The 23,154-nt window shown below is 38.6% G+C and overlaps 1 protein-coding gene across 2 annotated transcripts in view; it reads left to right on the forward strand.

Annotated features, from left to right (window-relative positions):
* Nucleotides 1-5,069, forward strand: part of LOC137320212 (sal-like protein 3) — a 50,811-nt gene extending 45,742 nt beyond the window's left edge. For both annotated transcript variants that reach the window (XM_067981944.1, XM_067981946.1), the window contains one exon: nucleotides 269-5,069. In XM_067981944.1, the coding sequence (XP_067838045.1) occupies nucleotides 269-700 (432 nt within the window). In that variant the 3' untranslated portion in view covers nucleotides 701-5,069. The remainder of the gene's footprint in view (nucleotides 1-268) is intronic.
* The last annotated feature ends 18,085 nt before the right edge of the window (nucleotides 5,070-23,154 follow it).

The following is a 23,154-nucleotide window of genomic DNA, read 5'->3' on the forward strand; positions in this document are numbered from 1 at the left end:
AAGTGTTAACCTATCTTTCTCTTTCAGATGCTGATTGACCTGCTATGCATTTCCAGCATTTTATGCTTCTATTAAAGAATTGCATTTGGCATACTTCACTGTTTCAAGATTTCCTGCTGAATGAAACCCTTAAAGAGAATCTGTGCAGATGTTTTGTAATAGTGGGGTAATTGAGAAAAAACACATTGCATATCAAAAATGTATTGTGTTCGAAAATATATTCTTCTTAACAGTTTGTTTCTTGTTATTGTTTTGTGTTTTCCGTTAGGTTCACATGGGGACCCATATGTGGAATAACGCTCCAGCAAGGCGGGGTCGTCGTCTGTCAGTGGAGAACCCAATGTCTTTACTTGGTGGTGATGCTATGAAGTTCTCAGAGATGTTTCAAAAGGATTTGGCAGCTCGGGCAATGAATGTTGACGCAACATTCTGGAACCAATACGCTGCTGCTATTACGAATGGTCTAGCTATGAAAAATAACGAGATTTCTGTTATACAGAATGGAGGCATTCCTCAGCTCCCTGTTAGCTTGGGGGGCAGTGGTATCCCAGCTTTAACTAGCATGACCAGCGGAATGGACAGGTTTTGCACAGGCAGCAGTCCGCCTGTTGCTGGTCTGGAGAAACCAAGCACAGAAGGAGGAGCAAATCGGCCATTCACTAGATTTATTGAAGATAACAAAGAAATTGGCATTAACTAAAACATGCGCTCTTAAACACAAGTAACAAATGGACCATTTTACCTTTGGAATCTTGTACTATATTATGTACAGTCTTTGGAGCATACCTTCAATAGTTGTTAAGCTATGACTTCAACTCCAAATACTCAGTTGTTGTGTTTTCTTGCTCCTTTACTCATACCCAGAATCGCAAAAGTTCCATATTCTGGTTATGGTTTGAGTTGTCTTGCAAGATTTGCATGGTACTACTTGTTTCAATAGTAAATTTTACAGAAAAGTACTTCAAAACTAAAAAAAATTGTACATTCATAAAATTAATAGGCCCTTGATTACCGTGAACAGGTGAACTGTTTGATGGATTGGAAACTGGGTGGGGCCATTGCTCTAATTTAGTTCCTTGACAACGATACTGTGAGTGGAATCGCTAAGGGCCTGGAAACCATAAACTGACTGGAGTATGGCTGGAAAAGTGTGCTAATTGTCTTCACATGAAGTAGAAACTTGAAATTATAATTTTTTTTTCTTTTAAGATATCCTGCTCTTTAAAAAGAAAAAAGGTGATTTGTGTGTCCCCGGAGATGTGTAATATAAAAAGTGTGCTTGTCTGTACTATTTATAATGTCAAGATTATGCGGGTCAGAAATAGTATCCAGCCCCACCCTCATTTTTTGGCATTTGCATAAATATATGCAAGGTTTATGCATATAACTACGTGTTTCTTATTAAAAAAAAGTTAAAATTTGTTACTGACAGCTTTGTAACCACCGCATTAATTTAAATTGTAGCCAGATACATGGTGAAGACGGGAAGACTCTTTTCTCACCTTTGGAAAGAACAAAACTTCTTGTAGACTGTCGTTTTTTTTTCGTTTTTTCCAAATGCAAGTGAATGCCATTGTGACCCTTTTTTTGAAAAATTTAAACTGTTTTAAAGAAGCTGCTATTTAGCCCTTTTAGGTCCGATATGTGTTTCAGATAAGAGAGGGTAGGACTGTGTTTGATCAAGTGAAATCCTCCATTAAATGACCTTTTAAAAATTTAGAATGGGACTTAATCTAAATGTATTCACTTCCAACTTCAGTTATATAGAGAGAACACACCTTATCTGTTACTTGAACTGTCAGAAATCAAATGTATACTGCAGTACTTTTTAGTTTATTCTTGAAATATAGTATCTCAGTCCTCCCAGCAAATTTTATCTTGATTTTATTTTAACATTTCTGTTAAAATTTCATTTTCGCAGACCCATTACAAAAAAGTGATGGTCCCCCTTAACTATGGTGCCTACTACCCTCTTTTCATTATTAAAAGTAAATATATTTAACTGATCAACTGGTACATGTTTGTTACTGGCCCAACCCAGTACAGTATTAATAGGTTATTAAATGGCACGCAGTTTGGGGGCCAAGAGTCCATTTAGGATATACTTGATGCCATGGAACTGCATACAGTTTAAAAACTTATTTGTATCACATAATGTGTTTTTTTAAGACAATATCACCTACAGATTTATTCCATCTATGTGCTATTTTTAGCACAGTTAACATTTTCCCAAAAAATCCTGTCTGTGCTATTTTAACGTAGATGTTAACTCAATTATTTCAAACTGGTTAGCATCTACATTAAAATGGCACAGACAGGAATTTATGCAAACGTGTTAATGGGTGCATTAAAACTGTACAAAAGGAATTGAATCCACCAGAGTCCTATATTTTTTAATTGGTTAGAAATTGTTAACAGGACATTTTATTTGTCCCTTAAAGTAGGTGTCAACATGAAATCTTTTATTGTTATTTTCTCCTATGAAAAATAACTTTTAAGTGTTACGGCTCATGGGAAAGTTGCTCCGGATCTGGCAATCCCTACTTTTATTGTCCCGCTTCCCTTGTTTTTAGAGGAACAGAATGTCAAGATGTGAGGCACAAACATTTTTTTAAAATCCACATGCCAGTGTGTATCTGGCTTTGCTCCATTTTTCAGTGACCCTGGACGGGGGCATTTGTACACTGGAGCACAAGTTTTTCTGCCCCCTACTCTGCAGAGTCACTTATATTTTGCACACTTCATGGAGCTTTTGCCTTCTGTGTTGACAAAATAACACCCTTTGGACAAGTAGGGAGCGAAGAGCCCATGAGGAATCTTTAACCCCCATTTACATGCCATTATTTACTGCAAGTTAGAGAAGAGAGTTTTGTTTTAAATCCATTAAACTTGCTGACTTCATCTGGAACTGTCATCCTTACTCGGTGTCATCCAAGTGATAAGCACATCTGGAACAGATGCTGTGAAATCTCAAGTATGATTGAGGTGATGTGATATCCACTTCACTTACATTTGTTCTCCTTTAAATTTTGGCAGTAGCTCCTTTGAAGTACTGCTCAGTTACCAGCAGCAATCACTGTTATTGCTGTGCCCATTCTTCATCGAGTCAGCAATGGTCATGTGCACAGAAGTGTGAGAGTAAAACTGTTATGAATATGTTCTCAACTCGTGGAACTGAGCATATATTCGGTTATGTAGCAATCGAGTATTCTGATTGAGAACAAGTTCTTTTCAGAACATGATCATAATATTGTTCCTGCACTGGTAGTACTTTTTGAGTCTTAATTTTGTTGTGTAACACAGCAGATGGGACAAAATGTGGACCCAGAAATGAAGTAAAATGAAGTCTTGTGGAGTAACTTCATTTTGTATCTGAAGGTTCTCCTGACATTGTTGCACCCTGTAGGGCTGATCTTTGTGCCAGTTGATCATTAAAAGGGTGAACCTCCTCCTGTGAACAATTTTACTGAAAATGTCAGCATGAGCACAAAACCAGAAATCCCATTTTGAACTCACACTGACTTTGTCACTAAAATTATTGACTGGAGGGATTTCACACCAAAATGATTTGTCTAATTTGAATTCTGTAATGGAGCTGGGATATGTAAAATACCTTGCACCTTATGATACAACTTGAGATGAGTAAAAGAGATTTGTGCAAACTTTATTTTTGACTTTTTTAAACCCAGCAGATTTAGGACTGAACAACAAATTTTCTTAGTCTAAAGACAAGTATTAAATGTAAGATAAAGAAGGCTTATGTTATGAATTTGATGAAAGTGTTGTAAACTTTCTTTAATGTTTAAAACGCTGGAAAATCCATTCAGCCTGGCTATTTGTCTCCTCGGTATGCTTTGGGTATCAAGCACAACTATCCTTAATGGTAAAAGAGTGACACAACTGGTGATCATTTAATAATGGTGCACCATAGTAAGAAGTCTGACAACGTTTTTAATCTACATTATTATTAAGTAAGCTAGCAAATCGGGATGGGTGGAGCTTAATCAAAACTTGAACTAACAGTAACCGTTTCGTGTACAGTACTACCTCATTTTTTTTGCATTGAAAGCACGGTGGACGGTGGTGTAAAAACTTCCATTTGTATGAAACTGTTTTTGAAGAGATACTGCAATATGAATTAGGCAAAAGACATGGTAATCACATGGTGGAGTTTGCATGGCGGGTATTTTGAACGGACTAATAGTGGGACAATCTGCTCATTGAAAAAAAATTTTAGGACTCCCTTAAGGAACTTTAAAAAAATCACTTTACTGGTTGTTTCTGCCATCTTGTGATAATCAACCAACATGAAGAGTCACGACTGATCCTAGAAGAGCTGTTTTGCCCCCCACTAAAACTATTGTATTTACTGCAAGGGGATTTGTTCCTACAGTGAGAACAATGCGTCAATCCTGTGTTTCTTCCATCTTTTAAGCACTAAGTGTGGGCGATTTGGGAACATTTCAAGAGCATAAATAAAATGAAACAAAACAAGTTGTAAGGTGGCTTAACGTTGCTGTATTTTCAGCAGTTGAATGTTTTATTTATCTGTGTCATTTTTTGGTGTGAATTTTTGTTACCCAAATGTTAGCATTTGGTACCATGTAGTGTTCTGTCCATAAGGATCTGTAACTTAAGACTTCTAAAGCAATGTAAATAGGGCAGTAGGTAGACTGAACCCTTTTGTATTCAGGTGCTGGTTGTTCCTCTCTACATGGTGAAGAGAGACACTATTTTTATACTGCGATACCATGTAGGGCTGGGAAACCAACCTGAACCAGTTGGGAATTGTTACCTATATCCAATATTTTTATTAAACCTTGTTGGCTTGACACATCTACTGATTGAAATGGATGTCTTAGTCTAGGTTACTATTTTGTCATATGGAATAAATAAAAAAAAATGCAGGATATGATTTGCAAGGTAAAAGCGTTCTTTTCTTTCCTGACCTGTCAATTTTCAAAACCAGAATACTGGCATAAAAGTTTGTGGTTTATGATGATGTCCTTCTAAAGAACCTGTTAATGAGAGTATTTAACCCTGCAGTATCCTTTTTGAACGGAACTTGATGTAAGTGTTATCTAATTTAAAATAAACTATTAAATGTGAATTATTAAATGACCTGCTGGGGGTTAAAATGGGAGAATCTTTCATTGGTTAATTTCTTAATTTGTGAAGTGGAACATTACTTTGAAAATGGAGATGCTGTATCTTATTTATTTTTTGTTTATTAAGCAATAATTTTTAAGGTAATTTCCAATGAGCTACCTATGTCAGTGGTAGCATTTTAATGACAGTTCAAATCATAAGATCCCTTTCCTCCATGGTTCATTTAATTCCCCTACCAATATCAAATGAATGCTACATTGCACTGCTGCAGATTTCATAGCTTCGCCTTCACAATGATCTTGAATAGTGACAAAAAAATTTGGAAACTGGAAAGATTTATAATCTTAAATCCCCCATTGCTGCAAAAGCTGCACTGTTTCACACAAAGCAATATCGCCTACCATTAAAACTACTGTATAAATTACATTAAAGCAACACAAGAGAATATGTTTCTCCTGCCCCTGCACCCACTTAGTTCCCATGGAGGGGAAAATATCACAAGATATTTTTCTCATTACGTGTTGACACTAATTTTCAACATTATAACTATGAATTTAACAATGCTTTGTGTATTTTATACTACATTTAGCATTTGAGTAATGTACCAACTGATAGTAAACTCTGAATGTTACAATAAAATGTGCTTTTCATTCCAAGGGAACTAAAAAGGAAGAAGCTCCTAACAGATAGTAAATGCTTCTTGCATATTGACAAGATGAGGAATATACAAAACATTGGCAACATCATTTCACTTTATTTCATTTTCTAGTGAGATGAAGGGCAGAGGGATGAAATAAAGAATTTGTGTTATGGCCAGTGGTAAAATGGTCAGTTGTATTTTCAACACTGCCAGTGGATTGAATAACTCACAACTGAAATTGAACTTAAATTTAGTCAGCATCAGCAGTGAAAATATTAATTACATCTCAGAACTACTGTTGGGTATTCTAATTATATCCCAAATTTAAAATATGACATCTCCTTTGAAGAGACCACTCAGGGCACCTCTTTCATTCATACAGTATCTTAGAAGTAACTAAAGATGCAGGTAACAAGTAAACTTTAGGTGCCAAAATATATGGTTCAAATTACAAAAGTCTGAATAATCCGTAAATATAGTTAATAAATAAAAATTATTTATTTTTCTTGTGGACGGCAGGCTTGAGAACTTCCTGAATGCTTACAACCATAGTATCTGGATGAAGTGTTTCAATTTAACTTCAGTCAGAATACCTAGACCAGAAGAAGGTTGTCTTTTATAAATAGAGAACAATAACAAGTCCCCATCATTTTGTTATCGTGCTGGTTTACAGATATCTACGTAAAGAGGTGCAGAGTTAGCAGTGTGGAGTTGTAGTGTCAGATCCACCTTGCTCTGGTCAGGAAAGCAGCACTCTGTTCATGCTCCACCCACCAGCATCCAAATGACAATTAAATGTTTAGTGTTAGCAAAGAACCAACAGAACATTTATTTGCTAACATTGAAAAAAAAGTTACCTCCTCAAGGTGACCTCACAATGCTTGCCAAAATTCAATGCACTATTTGTTTGCCAACTTTATTCCCCAGTTATGCTGTTACTTTTCTATCAAGATAGTGTATAAACTACATCACACCAAAAATCTGCAGTAAATAATTTTCATACAAAACTGAATCAATCATGTCACAGATTTGGAACAATGCCTTGCATTGCCATGGTAAAGTCATCTAGTATTAAGGTGGACACGTCAACTCCAATTAAATGCCAATAATTGAGTTGGTTCAAAAGTAAATGTTACACGATCCAAATTCTTAACAAAGACTGAAAGCGTATTCAAACAAGATCAAACTGCACAACTAAATGGTTTTAATAGATGTATGTGGAATGTGTATCTGTTCAAGAAAAAAATAGCAAATAAAAGTTAAATTATTTGAACTTTTAAATCTAGTTTTTATGCCAAAATAAGGATCACTGATTTAAAATTCAATGTCAGAAAATGTACAAATCATACATAAAAATGTGCATAAATCCAATGCAACAATTAAAATATTTCAATATTGGCATAATGTGTTGCAGCTGAGTCCAATGTTCCTTGCTTCAGGTACAGAATTCTAATCTTTCCAATCACTTGTAAAACAAATCTCAGGAGATTTTTTGGAGGGAGGGAGGAGGAAAGTTATTTTCTTGTCATGACTCAGCTGTACTGCCCTATACTTTCACATCAAAAGAAGCAACCAAATTGTGTGAGATTGGTGGAAACCTGATTTATTACCACATCCGTAAGTAGATTTTATATAAACTCATATGAAATTACCCATAAAAATTTAAATGATAAAACTACAACCCAGGAAACTGTATACATTTCCAAATCCCCCCATAACAAAATCAAACAATATTACTGAATATTCAACATATTTTCTGATGTTAAGAATAGTAAACAAATAGCTGGGAAAAAATTAATTTATACATTTTAAAGATTTTAATAAGAGCCAAAATAGATAACGTTGAAACATTATCCAAAATAATCAACGGAATAAAACACAATGATCATTTCCAAATGGTAACCCAAGTCACAATACAAAACACCCAGTAATGATCATACCAACATGCAATAGGAAAAGTAAAAAGACAAAACACTAAATTATTTAGAAAAGAGTAAACATGAAGAAATACCCAAGTAGGTTGGACTGAGCTAAATTATATATATCAGCCCTGGGACCAGAATGCAAAATCGAAAAATACAGGCCAGAAACAACCTGGGAGTTTTCTCACTGAGTTATGAACAATCAGCAACTATTTTCCCTAAACCCCAGAACAGAACTCTTGGACAATGGTCTTGAGCCTAATTCAGCAAGACCCAGATTTCCCTCTAATTGCCCCACCATACATAGCCACTGATGTTTGTTCACCCTAAAATGTGAGGACCAATATTTACACTGACAATAGTCCAAAAAAAAGGAAACCGGGTTTGAAATATATATCCTGTGGAAGCTTGGAAGTTAACATAACCTTTTTGGACTGAACCATTTTTCAGATCACCTAAGATCAGGCAGACTGCAATAGCACTATATGATCGGGATATTATGCTGCACATACATAAACAGCATATTCTATTTATATGCAAATCTGATGTTACGGTTTCTCATTTATCTGAACTTTATCAGTCCCTGTTATGTTTTTCATTTAAGAGTGTGAGTTCAGCTACTCCAGGTAAACAATCTGAGCACTTATATGTAACAGGGTTTATACCAATGTTCAACATGCATGATCTAAAAGCATTCTATTATACCATACTACCGTTTATCTATTGGTCATTAAATATTTTCATGTCTTTATTTACTCTATAGCTAATATATAATTACAACTTTACCAGATTTACTTCCCCTCTCCACAACTCTTTGGCTGTGTGAAGAAAAATCTACTAATGAGATTTGGGTGATGAGGTTGGTAGACGCGGTAGATATTAGTATTGAAATCACAGACATTTGTCAGTAACACAGATCAATTTTTTCAATTAGTATTTGTATTTTAAACATTCCAGTTGCAGCGTTTAATATTTTAGGTGTCCAGCTGGAATACAATCTGGAACTCTTATCAGTTGCAGATTGTTCCACCAAAATCCTTACGAAATTTTCAACTGGCGGCAAAACACGTCTGAAAAGTAATGATAGTTACCTCAAAGGACTGTGTATTGAAGCACACTCCTCACTTACAACAGTCCTCACTAAAGTTAAATGAATAGGTGTTTTTCACCCTGGTGGCAATAAATAGAATACTCAGTGGATCACAGATGTAAACGATTCCAATCCCTTGATGATGAGAGCCGTCGAAATGTCCATGTTATTTCGGGAGTTATATTACGCTTCAGACTTATGGGATAACATGGCAATCCAGTTAACACATTGAACGTTTTCTATTTGCATTAGGATCTTTTGAAAGTATGAAAGTGCACATAAACCATTACCCCACAGAGGCAGCCACATCGAAATAGACAAATGTACAAATATGTACAAACATGTACAATTATAGAGGTGCACATTATTCATTCGACGAGACAGATGAAGTAAAATGTGTAAATTTGCACAGAGGTTGAAACTGATGACATGTAGGCAGTTAAGGCGTTTGAAAGATCGGCAAAATCAGGGATCTTCAGCATTAACTTGGCAGTGCAAGCAGCAACTCCTAAAAGGGGATTCTAGGAGGCAACAAAGAAATCCCCATTACCAAGGCTTTGAAATGTAAAGGTGTGTCCCCCCTCCTCTCCTCCCGAACTGTTTGTGAGCGAATTGTGATTTACACAATGTACAGTATGTGCGAGCTAGTATCCTAATTGGAAGTTTAATCAAATACAAAGTATAGCAGCGTTACTGAAATGTTTAGTTTTCAGTTGTTGTCTGTTTAAAAGTTATGCCTCTCCTCTACCTCGACCACCTGTTCACTGGGAGAAGGACCCGACAGCCGGGATTCACAGCTCGGTAACTAACATCTCAGTCATGGTGTTAAGCTGTGAATTTTAAACACACACACGCGGATATTTTGTTTCAATTAGTTCTAGACTGCCGCTCCCCTACAACTTGTTTTCCATTGATGTCCGAAAGCGACTAAAAGCATATTGTCACAGTATTCGCATAAATATTTGACGGTCCCTCATTTTTAAGCAGCTCTCACTTGTAACTGCCAACGCCATAATAACAATTTGGGGGCTTACATTTTTTCCAGAGATTGTTGGTTGCCTTACAGTAAGTGAACATTTAATCTGTTCTTCTCGATCACAGTTCAATAATATAGTACTAGAACAAAAAAGCAAAACACCCGCAGATACTGGAAACCTGAAACAGGAAGAGCTGGAAACCCCTTCCTCAGTCCCTCTGCGAATTTGAATCCGCACAGAGATAACTTAAGTTATCGAAGGTATCCTTTGCGATCGTACTATTAACACTCGGGCTCATAAAATGAATATTTTATAGCGGATTTATTACCGATTCGATAACCATTCCAGTTACTTCGAAGAAGACTATTTTGAGATAAGATCCGTGCCGATATTAAACCTTTAATTTTAAACAGTATTGAATCCCTTTCTGGAAAAAAATGTTGCATCTGCTAGTGAACAAACACACTTAAATCACGCTCGGAGTATGTCAGTAACTGTTCTTTGACACAACTCTCTGCAGTACTGACCTAAAGCCGCATTTTAATACCACAATCTGTTGTATATTAATTATGTTTTAAAAATCCATATTTTTTCCTTGGGGTTTCTGTTTATCATGGTTTAGAGAGGGTTTCCCCCCTCTAATAAAGTTACGATGTGACTTAAAAGTCTTATTTTAGTCCCTATTTGTTCAGTTTAATTGCTGCTGAGGTTTACGACCAGTGAAGACATTTCCTGCTTTTCATTCTGTCCAAGTTATATTATTTTCCTGGTTGTCTTGGCAGCGGTGACTGAGATGCCAGGACTGATTATCGAATGGGAATGAACGGGAGCACAAGGCAGTACTTACAGCTAAAGCGGACAAGACAATGGTAACATTTTAAAATCACACCATCATCACCATCGTATTTCCTTACCGACAAGCGGAAAAATAAGGTCCCAGTATCAATTACTCTATCCCACATCGCAAAACACTCGAATAATAATGCAATTTGTTTAAAAGTCCCAATATTTTGTCCCGTTATTTTGTGACTGTACAATCAATATTCGTGGTCAATTAATATTATTTCTTAATTTATTACAGGATCTTGGAACATTGGCGGACACCTTTCTAGAACTTAAAAGTTTGTTATGAACAAATTACCATTATTAACATTGCTTCGTGTTGCCCATAACTGCAGTAACGAGAAGCAGCATTTAATCATTAGCTTCAGTCATTTCTTCCTGTCGCAATGTTAATCTGAGAATGGCTCGCCGTACATCTCCTGTTTTAACTGGCAGCATCATTTGATTATTACAGGCGAAATGTCTGCTCAATAAATTGCAACTTGCGCAGTATTAATTCTTAATAAATCAGTTATATCACTTGGTAGGGCCCACTTTAAAGCCAATTCAACACGACCCAATAGACGATGTCAAAAAAATACTTTTGTTAAAGTGCAAACAGATGGGTTTTTGAATGTAAGTGTCGAAGGATTAGTTTCACGAACAAGAGCAGAAAGAAAAAAATATATTTTTAAAAATATCAGTGGAGTTGAACCTGCTTTAATCTCGCACCGGTGTGAGTGGTGGGCGAAAAGGGGATCTCATTGAGTCAGTTCTTTCTCCGTATGACGTGAACACGAAGGCATTGTAATCTCGAAAAGAAAAGGTATTTTCCACCAACTGATCCCCATCGTGGTTAATGGGCGTTTTTGAGAAGATGAAACGCACCTCTTTATTAACAGTGAGCAGAGAATATTTTACACTGCAGGTTCGCTGTGATATCAACACAGCCCGACACTGGGTACAGTTCAGTTACTAGAGGGTTATCGGGGTAAGATACCATCTGAAACCGAAACCGCGATTGAACTCAAGCATGACCTTTATATATTTTGTGAAATAATGGTTTTCGTTTCTCTTCTATTGCAAATTACTGGAACACCAGAACCCATCCTCCACATACCACAACTCTATATAACAGATTTAAACACGAAGCTCTCAATATTTGTATACAACTACATTATTCATAAGCTGGCAATTTTGTGAAGGGACAGGAACGAATCGGGCCTAATTCATAACCGGCCCTACTTGTTTCATATTCAAGAGCCACCTTCCGCAAAGGCTGAAGTTTACCCAAGTCTTATTTCTCAAACATGCGACAGTTCCGAGATTGTTAACTAACCGTGACTTGGAAGGGATTGCTAAAATAGAAAGCAATTCATTACACAAGTGCATTGTTACAAGAATGGGTGTACACATTTTTCAAGTGTAGAAAAGTGAAATGCGTTTGAGGTTTTCGCAAATGTATATACAGGGACCCAATAAAGAAAGACTTGCATTTATATAGCGCCTTTCACGACCCTGGGACGTCCCAAAGCTCTTTACAGCCAATGAAGTCCGTTTGAAGTATAGTCACTGTTATAATGTTGTAATAAAGTTATTAGAAGGACAATACACGCCGATGAACTGAACTATGCATTAAACCTGAAAGCGTTATCCATTTCCTAACCAGTACAGGAAAGGTACAAATTATATCACAGGCGGCACAATCACGAAAACATATTTTTAACGGAATGAACTGATAGCAGCTTCAGAATTCGACAAAGAACACATGCACATTAAACAAATATGTTTTTTTTAAAGATCCATCAGCAGTTCAATTTACTATTTTTCAAATAAAATTGCAGGAAATTACTTCGGCTACCTGCTGGGAGATTTATAGGGATTTCATTACCTTGATAAATTAGTCACCGTTTTATTATTGTTATGATTTAATGAATGCATTTAAAACGTGGCTTGTGGCTGTTATATGTTCTCTATATTTCCAACTGCAACGCCAATATCAAATTATTTAGACGGTATTTTGTTAAAGACATTAATTATAATTTAAATGCTAATGTATTTTTCCCCCAGGTATTCTTTCCTAGAAGTTATACGTAAGAAATATACGATATAATTGAGCGTAGGTTCTTAAAATATTCAGAAGTTAACAATTTAAAGTCTGGGTGATTTGACTTAATTGGAGCAATTACTCAATTAAAAATATCTTCTGCGGCACACGATACAACTGACACTGGTCAGTAGGCAGAAGGCAACATTCACTTGGAAGACACCAAACTACTCAACAACACACCCATATCTGGTTGATGTTTGTTGGGTCTTTGGCTAATTGACGTACAACGAAAAAAAATCTGATGCTTTAGGGTGAACTCAAGAGATTGTCACTTGGTAATGTGGTGAGAAATCCTAGTAAAATAGCAGATCGTTTAATGACTGACGTTTTAATCATCATAACTATTTACTGTGTTGTGAGATTTAAGCAGAATTATTGCTATGCTAAATGTTAGTTCATTTTAGAATATGATAAGACGAATTATCAAATCATATTCCACGGATATGGTAGGTTTAGTTTCTGGTGGCATATGACATGATGTACCAGAATAAATACAACTGCATTAATATAATCATAACGGCCAAATGTTCTGTAATTTATCGTTCTAGCACAGAAGCATTCAGAGTATAAGACTAACATGAACCAAAGCAGTATTGTGTTGTTGCACAGCCTTTTACTACCAAATGACAAGCGATTCCATTCAGTGCTACTACTGAAATAGCTCAAAATATTCTAATTTCTTTCAAATCAATCCTCAGGAGATGGTCAAAACACTACCCGTGCAGTACCTGACACTGAAAATGAAGGAGGCTCCCAAAATGACATGGTAACAAGGCCACAACTGCACACATTTGGAAATAAACCTTTAAGGATTGTGGCTGAGATAACACACAGAAGTGGGTACAAGCAAATTGTAATGTAATATTTTGCATTCTTTTAAATTTCTGATTATAAATACACTTGTGTCTGTCTTGTACTCCATTATGGAACTAAATGTACTGCAGTGCAGTTGAATTAAAACATTCCTTGTCTAAAATATATAATGGCAATAAATAAAATTGTGAAAATTGAATATTTCCCCTGATAATTTTTAATGCTGTTATTCAAATTGGAAATGGCATTAAAAAGTTGAATAAATTCTCTATCTGGAGTATTCCTGGCAATTTATAGTGGTAGAATGATGGTAGTAGAGGACATTGGGAACCTAGGTCTAAATGCAATGTAGGGTTTTGATAGAGTAAATAAGGAGGAACTGTTTCCACTGGCAGGAGGGTTGGTAACCAGAGGACACAGATTTAAGGCAATTGGCAAAAGAATGAGAGGGGAGATGAAGAGATATTTTTTACCCATTGAGTTGTTCTGATCTGGAATGCACTGCCTGAGAGGGTGGTGGCAGCAGAATCAATAGTAACTTTCAAAAGGAAATTGGATAAACACTTGAAGGGAAAGAATTTGAAGGGCTGTGGGGGAAGAGCAGGGGTGTGGGACTAATTGGATAGCTCTTCCAAAGAGCTGGCACAGGGACAATGGGCTGAATGGCCTCCTTATGTGCTGTATGATTCTCTGATTCTAACTATATGTAAGCCGAGAAATTACTCTCGGTAATCATGGTTACATTACGGGCAAATACTGTGGTCAGTATTGTTCCGAGTGCAGGTTTGCATATGTTTCTGCCTGGTCTGAAATTGCTGTAGAGGCATTGAGGATGGTGTGCATAACTACACTTAAGCTGTTTGTAGTCTTGTAGTAATTGTGCCTGGCAGTAGTTGCTCATTAAGAGGGGAGTGCATTGAATTACACAAGCATCACTGAGTTTCTGCTGACAAAAGTTTAATGCGAAAAGGATACCTTTTATTCCTTTCTTGGCATTTGACTTAGCTGAGGAGGAGCACCAGAACTAGGGAAGGGCTGCCAAAGATAGCATAAAAGGCATAATGTCTGGAACTGCTGCTACATCAGCTATGGCATGTGCAGGCCCAAGCACAGCTACCTGGCAATGACCGGAGAGCACTGCCTCCTGAGACTTAGTAGGGAGATGGTTACAGATCTGCACCATCTGCTTCAGGAAGGCCTGCAGACAAACTCTCAAACAGGGATGGCATTGCCTGCAGCCATCAAGGTAACCACAGCCCTCAATGTCCCCCCTGCCTCCCATCAGGCTACCTTAGAGGATATTAAAGGGTATATTGTCTGCTCACCATGCAGAACAGGTACTGGAGGATCTGGAAATTTGGCTTGGATCCATATAGTCAGACCTGCTCCACTTTAGCTCTGAGCACAATCTTCTGGTGGGCCTTTTAGACATGCCAAAGTGGGCTTGCTGCAAATGCATCATAGCTTTATTTAAATATTGCACTTAATTTAAATGAAGTTGGCAGCAGTTTCCTGTCTGCTCAGGAGAAGATTGCACTGCCCACTCCCTTTGCCCATCTGGCATTGTGGGCCTATGGATAATGCAACTCTTAAGGAGCCACAGACTATTTAACCATCTTTTATATTTTCCAGTTTTACAAGACATCAGTATTGGTTGTTGGCATCTTTATGAAAAAATTATCTATTTTTAAAATTTATTCGAGAATATAGTCATGTGGGATCTAAATACTTGATTTGTCTGTAAATTCACCAGAAAGCTGACACTAATTGAAACATTTCCAAAACTTAAGCAGAACAGGAAGCCTCCTTCCTGTGCTGTAAATTTTCTATGATTCTATTCTATGATTCTAAAAGGAACTCTCACAATCCAGACTTACACATGAGCTTAGGTAGTGAAAAAGTATCAAAATGAAGAGTTAATTATCATAATTAAAATTATGATAGTTGATTTTGAAGTGCCGCAAATATAGTATTGTGTGGTGGTGAAGGCATGCCAGGGAAATCAACATGCAGTAGGGCCAAATTACCCAACCATATCTGCAGGTCTGATGCACCAACCCACCAGTGACTATGGGAACTGTCTCTACTCCAGGTCAGCATCGAGCCAGTTGAAAATCTATGTCATCAGCTGCAAGAATACCGGCAGCCAACCTGCACCGTAAGGCACTGCTAGTAGGAATCAGGGTCATCTCCTCCCTCAATTGTTTTGCCTTCACCTCTTTCCAGGCTAACACAGGATCATCAATATCAGCCAATGCTCCTCAGGCGTATCAAACAGGTGTCTGATGCATATGTCAATATGGCTAGAACTTTCATCTCCTTTCTCAAGGAATAGTAAAAGCAGCATGGCATAGCTGCCCAATGTTATCACACAGCTGCATTTTCCCAAACTACAGGAGTAATTGATTTTAGGCCTGTGGTCATTCTGTAGACCATCCTGTGTGCTAATAAGTGACCATGCATCATTCAGATAAGTTGTCAGAATGATTTTATGTGTGACACCCTATGAAGATGTGAGTGGGGTAAGTGTGCCAGTTGTAAGTTGCAGCTTGAATGTGTGCCCTACTGGAGTATTGGCATGCATGATGAGCAATGGAAGAGCTTTAAGATTACATGAGGGGTTAGCAGAGGCTTGCAATAAATGTGAAATTGGTTGATTGGCAACACTTTAAGGCATGCATACTTGGATCAGCTACCTGGTAAATGGTACTGTTGGGTAGCCTTACCTTAGCAGTTTCCTTAAGGTGTGCCATCTTCTTCTATATCTGTTCCCAGGCTGTATGGGTACTGAACAGTGTAGACCCTAGCTATCATCTGCTGCGCTCTGGGGTTGGCACCCTGGGGTACAAAACACAGGAATACTTCAACACAACACAAGCTCATACAGTAATACCTCCACTTTATCAGCCATCAAACAGGTGGGTCAAGTGCTGTATCACCCCTTCATTTGCCCAAACTTTTTTTTACTGCATCCACATTTGTTTTCCCTTAGGTTTTACCAACCAATTATTTTGCTCAATACAGTCTTTGGAAAGGCTGAAGAGTATATTTAAAATATTTACAATCTTTGCAATAGCTGAAACAAATATGATCCTCTATATGGTCACTTGATTTTTAATTTTGGCAGGAACCCTTTAAGGGCTGCTCTTGTGTACAAATTCCTTTCCCCTGCCTTTGGTGAGCTCCCAGCACCAGGCCTTGTATGAGCCAGGAGCTTGCTATATTTTAAGTATCATGCACTTTAATGCCTGCTTCCCAGGCAGCACTCGCAACACTCTCATATTGTGTTGATCATGTGTGTCAGGCTTATTTGAAGGCCTTGGGAAACTAGAAGGATAACTCCTATGAGATTGAAGCTATCCTCTTCAGCTCTGGCTGTTTGCACCCTTGTGGCAGTCATGAACAGAACTTGAGCACTATTGCAATGAGCCCTTGTAACCACCGGGATCATTACTGAGCATACCACTGGCATCTTGAAGTAGTGTTTCAAATGTCTGGATGGATAAGGGATGATTTATGTTGCCAGGATAATTGTAATCTGCAATGCCAGAGCAAGAGGCAGACAGCAACCATGAGGATGTAGCTCTTGAAACCCCAGTGCAGTGAGCAGGACATCTCTGGCAGCTGCTCATACATTTTACATTTAGCTAAGTGCTTGAACTGACACTTTAAGAAACCCTGTTGTCCACATATATATAAAAAATAAAGTGGTCCAAAACATTTCTAGCAACACTATCCTCTGCACTTCCTCCAATATCACCAGTGCCCCTCTTTTCTGTGTTATTACAATATTCAGCACAATCATAAAGAAATCCTTAGCACAAAGTACAAATTAAGTGCCTCCTATTTAGTCTCTTACTTTGTGTAATACATATATACGTGTGTGTGTGTGTATGTGTTGCCGGTGTGTTTACCACTGTACTTGCCCTTAGTACTGGTGAAATGTGTGCAACATCTAACCTCTAATATAGTGATTCCAAGTGATTTCCCCATGGAAGGAGTAAGTTTGTAGCTGGTTGCAGAGTTTCAGTGAAGGTTGTGATCCTGGTAGACCTATACCTCCTTCGGTGGCATCGTGCAATGGCACTTCTCGATAGTTATGGGACAGCTGCCTTATCTGTGCCTACTCTAAGCACACTACTGTTGTTATCCACTCCCTCAGCATAGCCACTAGTCTATGAAGGAGCATAACTCTGCATAGCAATAAGCTCTATGAACCTCTGCCTTGAGGTTCTCTAAATCCACCATGTTCAAATTAGATTTGAGGCCATAGCCTTTAATGCAACAGTCTGAGCACTCATAAAAGATATTTCCATGTGCTTATGACTTGTGCCAATGAGGGCTCTGCTCCACATGCCACAGGAATTGCCATTAGTTCGTTGGTGGACTGCAGTGTTTGACAATCATTCATCCATGACTACACCAATCCAGCTATTAGACTCCTCTATATTCCTCATCAGAACTTGCAGGATATTTCGCACAGACACAAGTGATTCATGTAGATGATCCTCAGACAGCAATCCCTATGTGAAACGGCGCCTTAATTTTACAGTAGCAATGCAAGAGGGTAGCTTCAGTACAGCAATTTTAACCCTTTCATCACTGAGCCAACGAGGGAGCCCCAATCTCACTCTAACTATACTCTGAAATTTAGCTACATCTTTTTCAGTTCCAATGATCAGTTTTAATGAAATTAAACTGTGACATTATTACAAGAAACATTTTACTTTACAAATGTGCTAAATATGAAACAATTGTAAATAGCCTCACAAAAGCAATTGCAAATATAAAATATAAGAATCTAGATTACAAAATGTAAACAATGTTGATGCAGTCTGGAGTGATATCCATAAAATAATTGGTAAAAAAAAACCAGTCCTGGTAAGCAATAACTTTGAAGGGTAAAGTCAAAGGATTAGAAATAATAACAATCAATTCTACTGTTCCTAATCCAAGCCTCCTGTCCTCCACAAGGGAAACAAAGGGCAGAAGTGAAAGCTATTACACATTTGTGTGACTGATGACAGTAATCAGTGTCAAAAAAAAGTATAGGAATGCGAGTTGAGGTCAAAGAGAAAAGGAATGTTAGATCACGTGCAAGCACAAAAGAGTCAAAGGTCAAAGGAGCCTCTTACCTGTGAAATGGTAATGTAATACAAATTTCTAGAAAGTTCACTTGACTCACTACCTGAAGTAGGTCACACCAGGAGTTTAAGATCCTCGCATGCCCCAGCCTCAGCAGGGCATTGTATTATCTCAACAGACCAGATAATATATATGACCTATATGTAAGTTGGTTTGTGGTAATACCTTTGCCAACACAAGATAATTTAAATCACAATGAAACTGAGCACTGTATACCAATTTATTTATATTCAAAGTTCCTTTATATTAAATTCAGCAGTTTGAAGTTTAATGAAATTGAGGCAGATTAGTTGGACAATGATTTAAAATCTGCTTTTCCTCACAGATTTAATTTAAAAATGTAATTTCTGTGTATAAACATTCGATAATATAGCCATTGTGGGCATACTGATTTTACTATTAATTACAGCGCTTATAAAGTATACTCTGTGTCAAAATCTTTAAGATTTGTATTGGATCAGTAAAATGATTGAATCATTGCAGTGGTATAGTGCCTTTAATGTAATATAACATCCCAAAACTCTTCACAGAGGTGAAAATAAATGGACACGAAGCAGTTGCGAGTGAAGGATTAGGGATGGTGACTTCAGACCAAATGAAGAGGTAAGTTTTGACAAGCGTTTGAAGGAGGGGAGAGAGATAGATGGAAAGATTTAGGGAGAGTGTTCCAGAGATGTATGAACATTCTGCAAAAGGATGCAACAGAGAAAAGGAGGATGCAAAGAGGGCCAGAGTCAGAAAAGCACTCCCTTCGTCCCACCATTGGCGGCCCTGCCTTCAGCCGTCGAGACCCTAAGCTCTGGAATTCCCTCCCTAAACCTCACCACCTCTATACTTCTCTTTCCTTCCTTAAGATGCTCCTTAAAACCTATCTCTTTGACCAACCTCTCCTAATGTCTCCTTATGTGGCTTGGTGTCAAATTTTGTCTGATTACGTTCCTGTGAAGCACCTTGGGATGTTTTACCACATTAAAGGCACTCTATAAATGCAAGTTGCTGTTGCTAAAACCTACCTCTTTAACCAAGCTTTTAGTTACCCCATCTAATATCTTCTTTTAGCCTGGTGTCAATTTCCATCTATTATGCTCCTGCCTTGGGATGCTTTCTTTTGCTAAAGGTGCTATATAAGTTGTACTTTTGTTTCCCTTTTACTTACTACTTTGCTGATTTTCAACTCTCTATTCGATTCTATATTTCTCCTTTTCCACTTCCATTACTTTTTCCTTTAATTTTTAAATCTTCAACTTTGACCTCTGAATCCTGTCTTTCTTATTACTATTGAATTTTCACTTTTTTTTTGCTTTTTTCTCTTCTTCTTTCCTACTGATTCCATTCTATTCTTTCTTACTCTGGGACCTGAGTGTCTTATCCAGATACATTTTACAATTTCTAAAACTCTAAGCTTCACCTGTCAGGATTATGCTTGAGTAGGCCAGCAGACCATATACAGCATTTGCTGTCCTTTCAAGTTAGGGCCTACTGACATCTATGCTTAAATTCCCAACATGCACTCCCAGTGGGTAAAGCTCCAGCTCGGTGAGAGAATTCATAAATTTACCCCCCGCCTCCCGCTTTCTCCTGTACTTTCGAGCACATCACCAGAGGTGCCAATTACCTCACCGAGGGGCAAATATCAATACTGAGAAGCTGTTATAGTCATTGAAAATCACCAGAAAAATATCACAGGTGGATTGACCCCAGAAACATTTGAAAACCCTGTACCTTCCAGCACATCATCAGAAATGCTGAGCACATCACTGAGGGACGCTAAGTAGTCTGGGCCACAAAAAGAATTACATAAAAATACCACATGTGCAAAGCAGCCTAAAAAAAATTCACAAAAGTGGGCAGCTCCAGGATGGAAGTAAAATGTAAGAACGAGGCTGATAAGAGAGAGGAGGCCCATAACTTGGATGACAGAATAGAGAGTTGTATATCCAAGTTTGCAAATGATACTAAGATAAGGGGTACAGTACATTGTGCAGATGGGAGCAGGAAGTTACAAAGAGACATTGAGTGGCAGATGGATCCGAGAAAGACAAATCAGAATATTTTCTGAGTGATGAGAGACTAGCAGCTCTGGAGGAGCAAAGGGATTTGGGTGTCCATGTGCACAGATCACTAAACGTTAATGCACAAGTACAAAATGTAATCAATGAGGCTAATGGAATGTTGGCCTTTATCTCAAGGGAGTTGGAATAAACAAAAGTGAACAAGTGATTCTTCAGTTGTGCAGAGCCTTGGTCAGACCCCATCTGGAGTACTGCATTCAGTTTTGGACACCTTAGGAAAGATAGGCTGGTATTGGAGGATGGATGCACCAGAGGCACTGGGAGTGGAGGAGGTGTGGGCTGGTGCTTGGGGTGGGGATCCCCTGTCAGTATACAGTCGGTGGGGTGGTCCACACCTCTGAGGTCTACCTGCCTTTTCCCACCACATTCCCCGGGCCTCGGGAGCCTTCTCCTCTTTGCCAGATTTTCCATGCTTCCCTCCCCCTCTGCTATTCTGCTGTAACTATTTACACCTCCTCTGGACCGATATTTTGTTTCTTTACCTGTCCCATTACTACCCACCTTTTGCCTCGTATCATCATCCCTTTTGTCATTTAATCACTCCTGCCCTCCACCATATCACAGACCTTCCCCTTAGTTCTTTCCTCTCACCAACACCCACCCCCACCCAGCCCCTCCCCCTTTCCCCAGGCTCTGTACTTGCTTAAAAACTGTTAATCTCTAACATCTTCCAGTTCTGTTGAAAGGTCATCGACCTGAAACATTAACTCTGTTTCTCTTGCCACAGATGCTGCCTGACCTACTAAGTGTTTTCCAGCATTTTCTGTTTTTATTTTAGGAAAGGTATGTTGGCCTTGGAGGGGGTACAGTGCAAAATTATACCAGGGCTTAAAGGGTTAAATTATGAGGACAGGTTGCATAAACTTTGGTTTATGCCCTTGAGTTAAGATGGTTGAGGGGCGATCTAATTAAGGTCTTTAAAATGATAAATGGATTTGACAGGGTAGATACAGAGAAACAATTTCCTCTGGTGGGGGAGTCCAGAACAAGGGGGCACAATCTTAAAATTAGAGCTAGGCCATTTAGGATTGAAATCAGGAATCACTTTTTCACACAAAGGGTAACGGAAATCTGGAACTCTCTCCCCCAAAAATTTGTGGTTGCTGGGCTAATTGAAATTTTCAAGACTGAGTGATAGATTTTTGTTAGGTAAAGGTATCAATGGATATGGAACAACAGTGGGCTACAGTTCAGCCATGATCTAACTGAATGGCGGAACAGGCTCGAGGGGCTGAATGGCCTCCTCCTGCTCCTATGAGAGTATGTCACAGGGTGAAGTGATGGCAGGGGACAGGAGCGAAAAGGGGGAAGCCTGGAAATTAATTTTCCATGCCACGAATTCCTAAAATGCTGGGGTAGGGGAGAGAATTAAGAGGGGGAAATGAAGAATTGCAAAGGCTTGCTTTTCTTTTTTTAAGGGATGTTATTGTTTTTTTTTTGTGTATGGGAATTTTTTGAGAGTTAATAAAATTCGCTGTGTAGCTTTGTGACCATTTAAATGTTTATTAATTGGTTGCTTTTTAGTGATTGTAAAGCTTGAGCCAGTCGACATGCTTTGCACCCCACAGATATGTCTGATACATTTCCTACTGGGCAGCAGCTTGTACGAGTGGAACCAAACCACGGCATCAGCAAGTCTTGAGGAGAGGCAATAAAATGAGGGGGGAAATAGAAATAAATAAAATCTGTACCAATGTCCTCAGCTAACATGTAGAAATACAAAGTGCAAAGTTGATGACATATAAAACAATAGTTGGAATGGAATATGTTACAAAGCTGTAATGCAATGATATGAACATACAAAATCGATGGGCAGGAGTAGACCAGTTGGTCCATCGAGCCTGCCCCACATGACCGCGATGCCTGGAGCATCACGATTAGGCACCCATACCCACCACCATACGTACCCACCACCATACGTACCCACCCACCATACGTACCCACCACCATACGTACCCACCACCATACGTACCCACCCACCATACATACCCACCACCATACGTACCCACCACCATACGTACCCACCCACCATACGTACCCACCACCATACATACCCACCACCATACGTACCCACCCACCATACGTACCCACCCACCATACGTACCCACCACCATACACACCCACCACCATACGTACCCACCCACCATACGTACCCACCACCATACGTACCCACCCACCATACGTACCCACCACCATACATACCCACCACCATACGTACCCACCCACCATACATACCCACCACCATACATACCCACCACCATACGTACCCACCACCATACATACCCACCCACCATACATACCCACCACCATACGTACCCACCCACCATACATACCCACCACCATACGTACCCACCCACCATACATACCCACCACCATACGTACCCACCCACCATACGTACCCACCACCATACATACCCACCCACCATACATACCCACCCACCATACGTACCCACC

This window comes from Heptranchias perlo, chromosome 3, assembly GCF_035084215.1.
Source record: "Heptranchias perlo isolate sHepPer1 chromosome 3, sHepPer1.hap1, whole genome shotgun sequence".
In the NCBI taxonomy this organism is placed as follows: Eukaryota; Metazoa; Chordata; class Chondrichthyes; order Hexanchiformes; family Hexanchidae; genus Heptranchias; species Heptranchias perlo.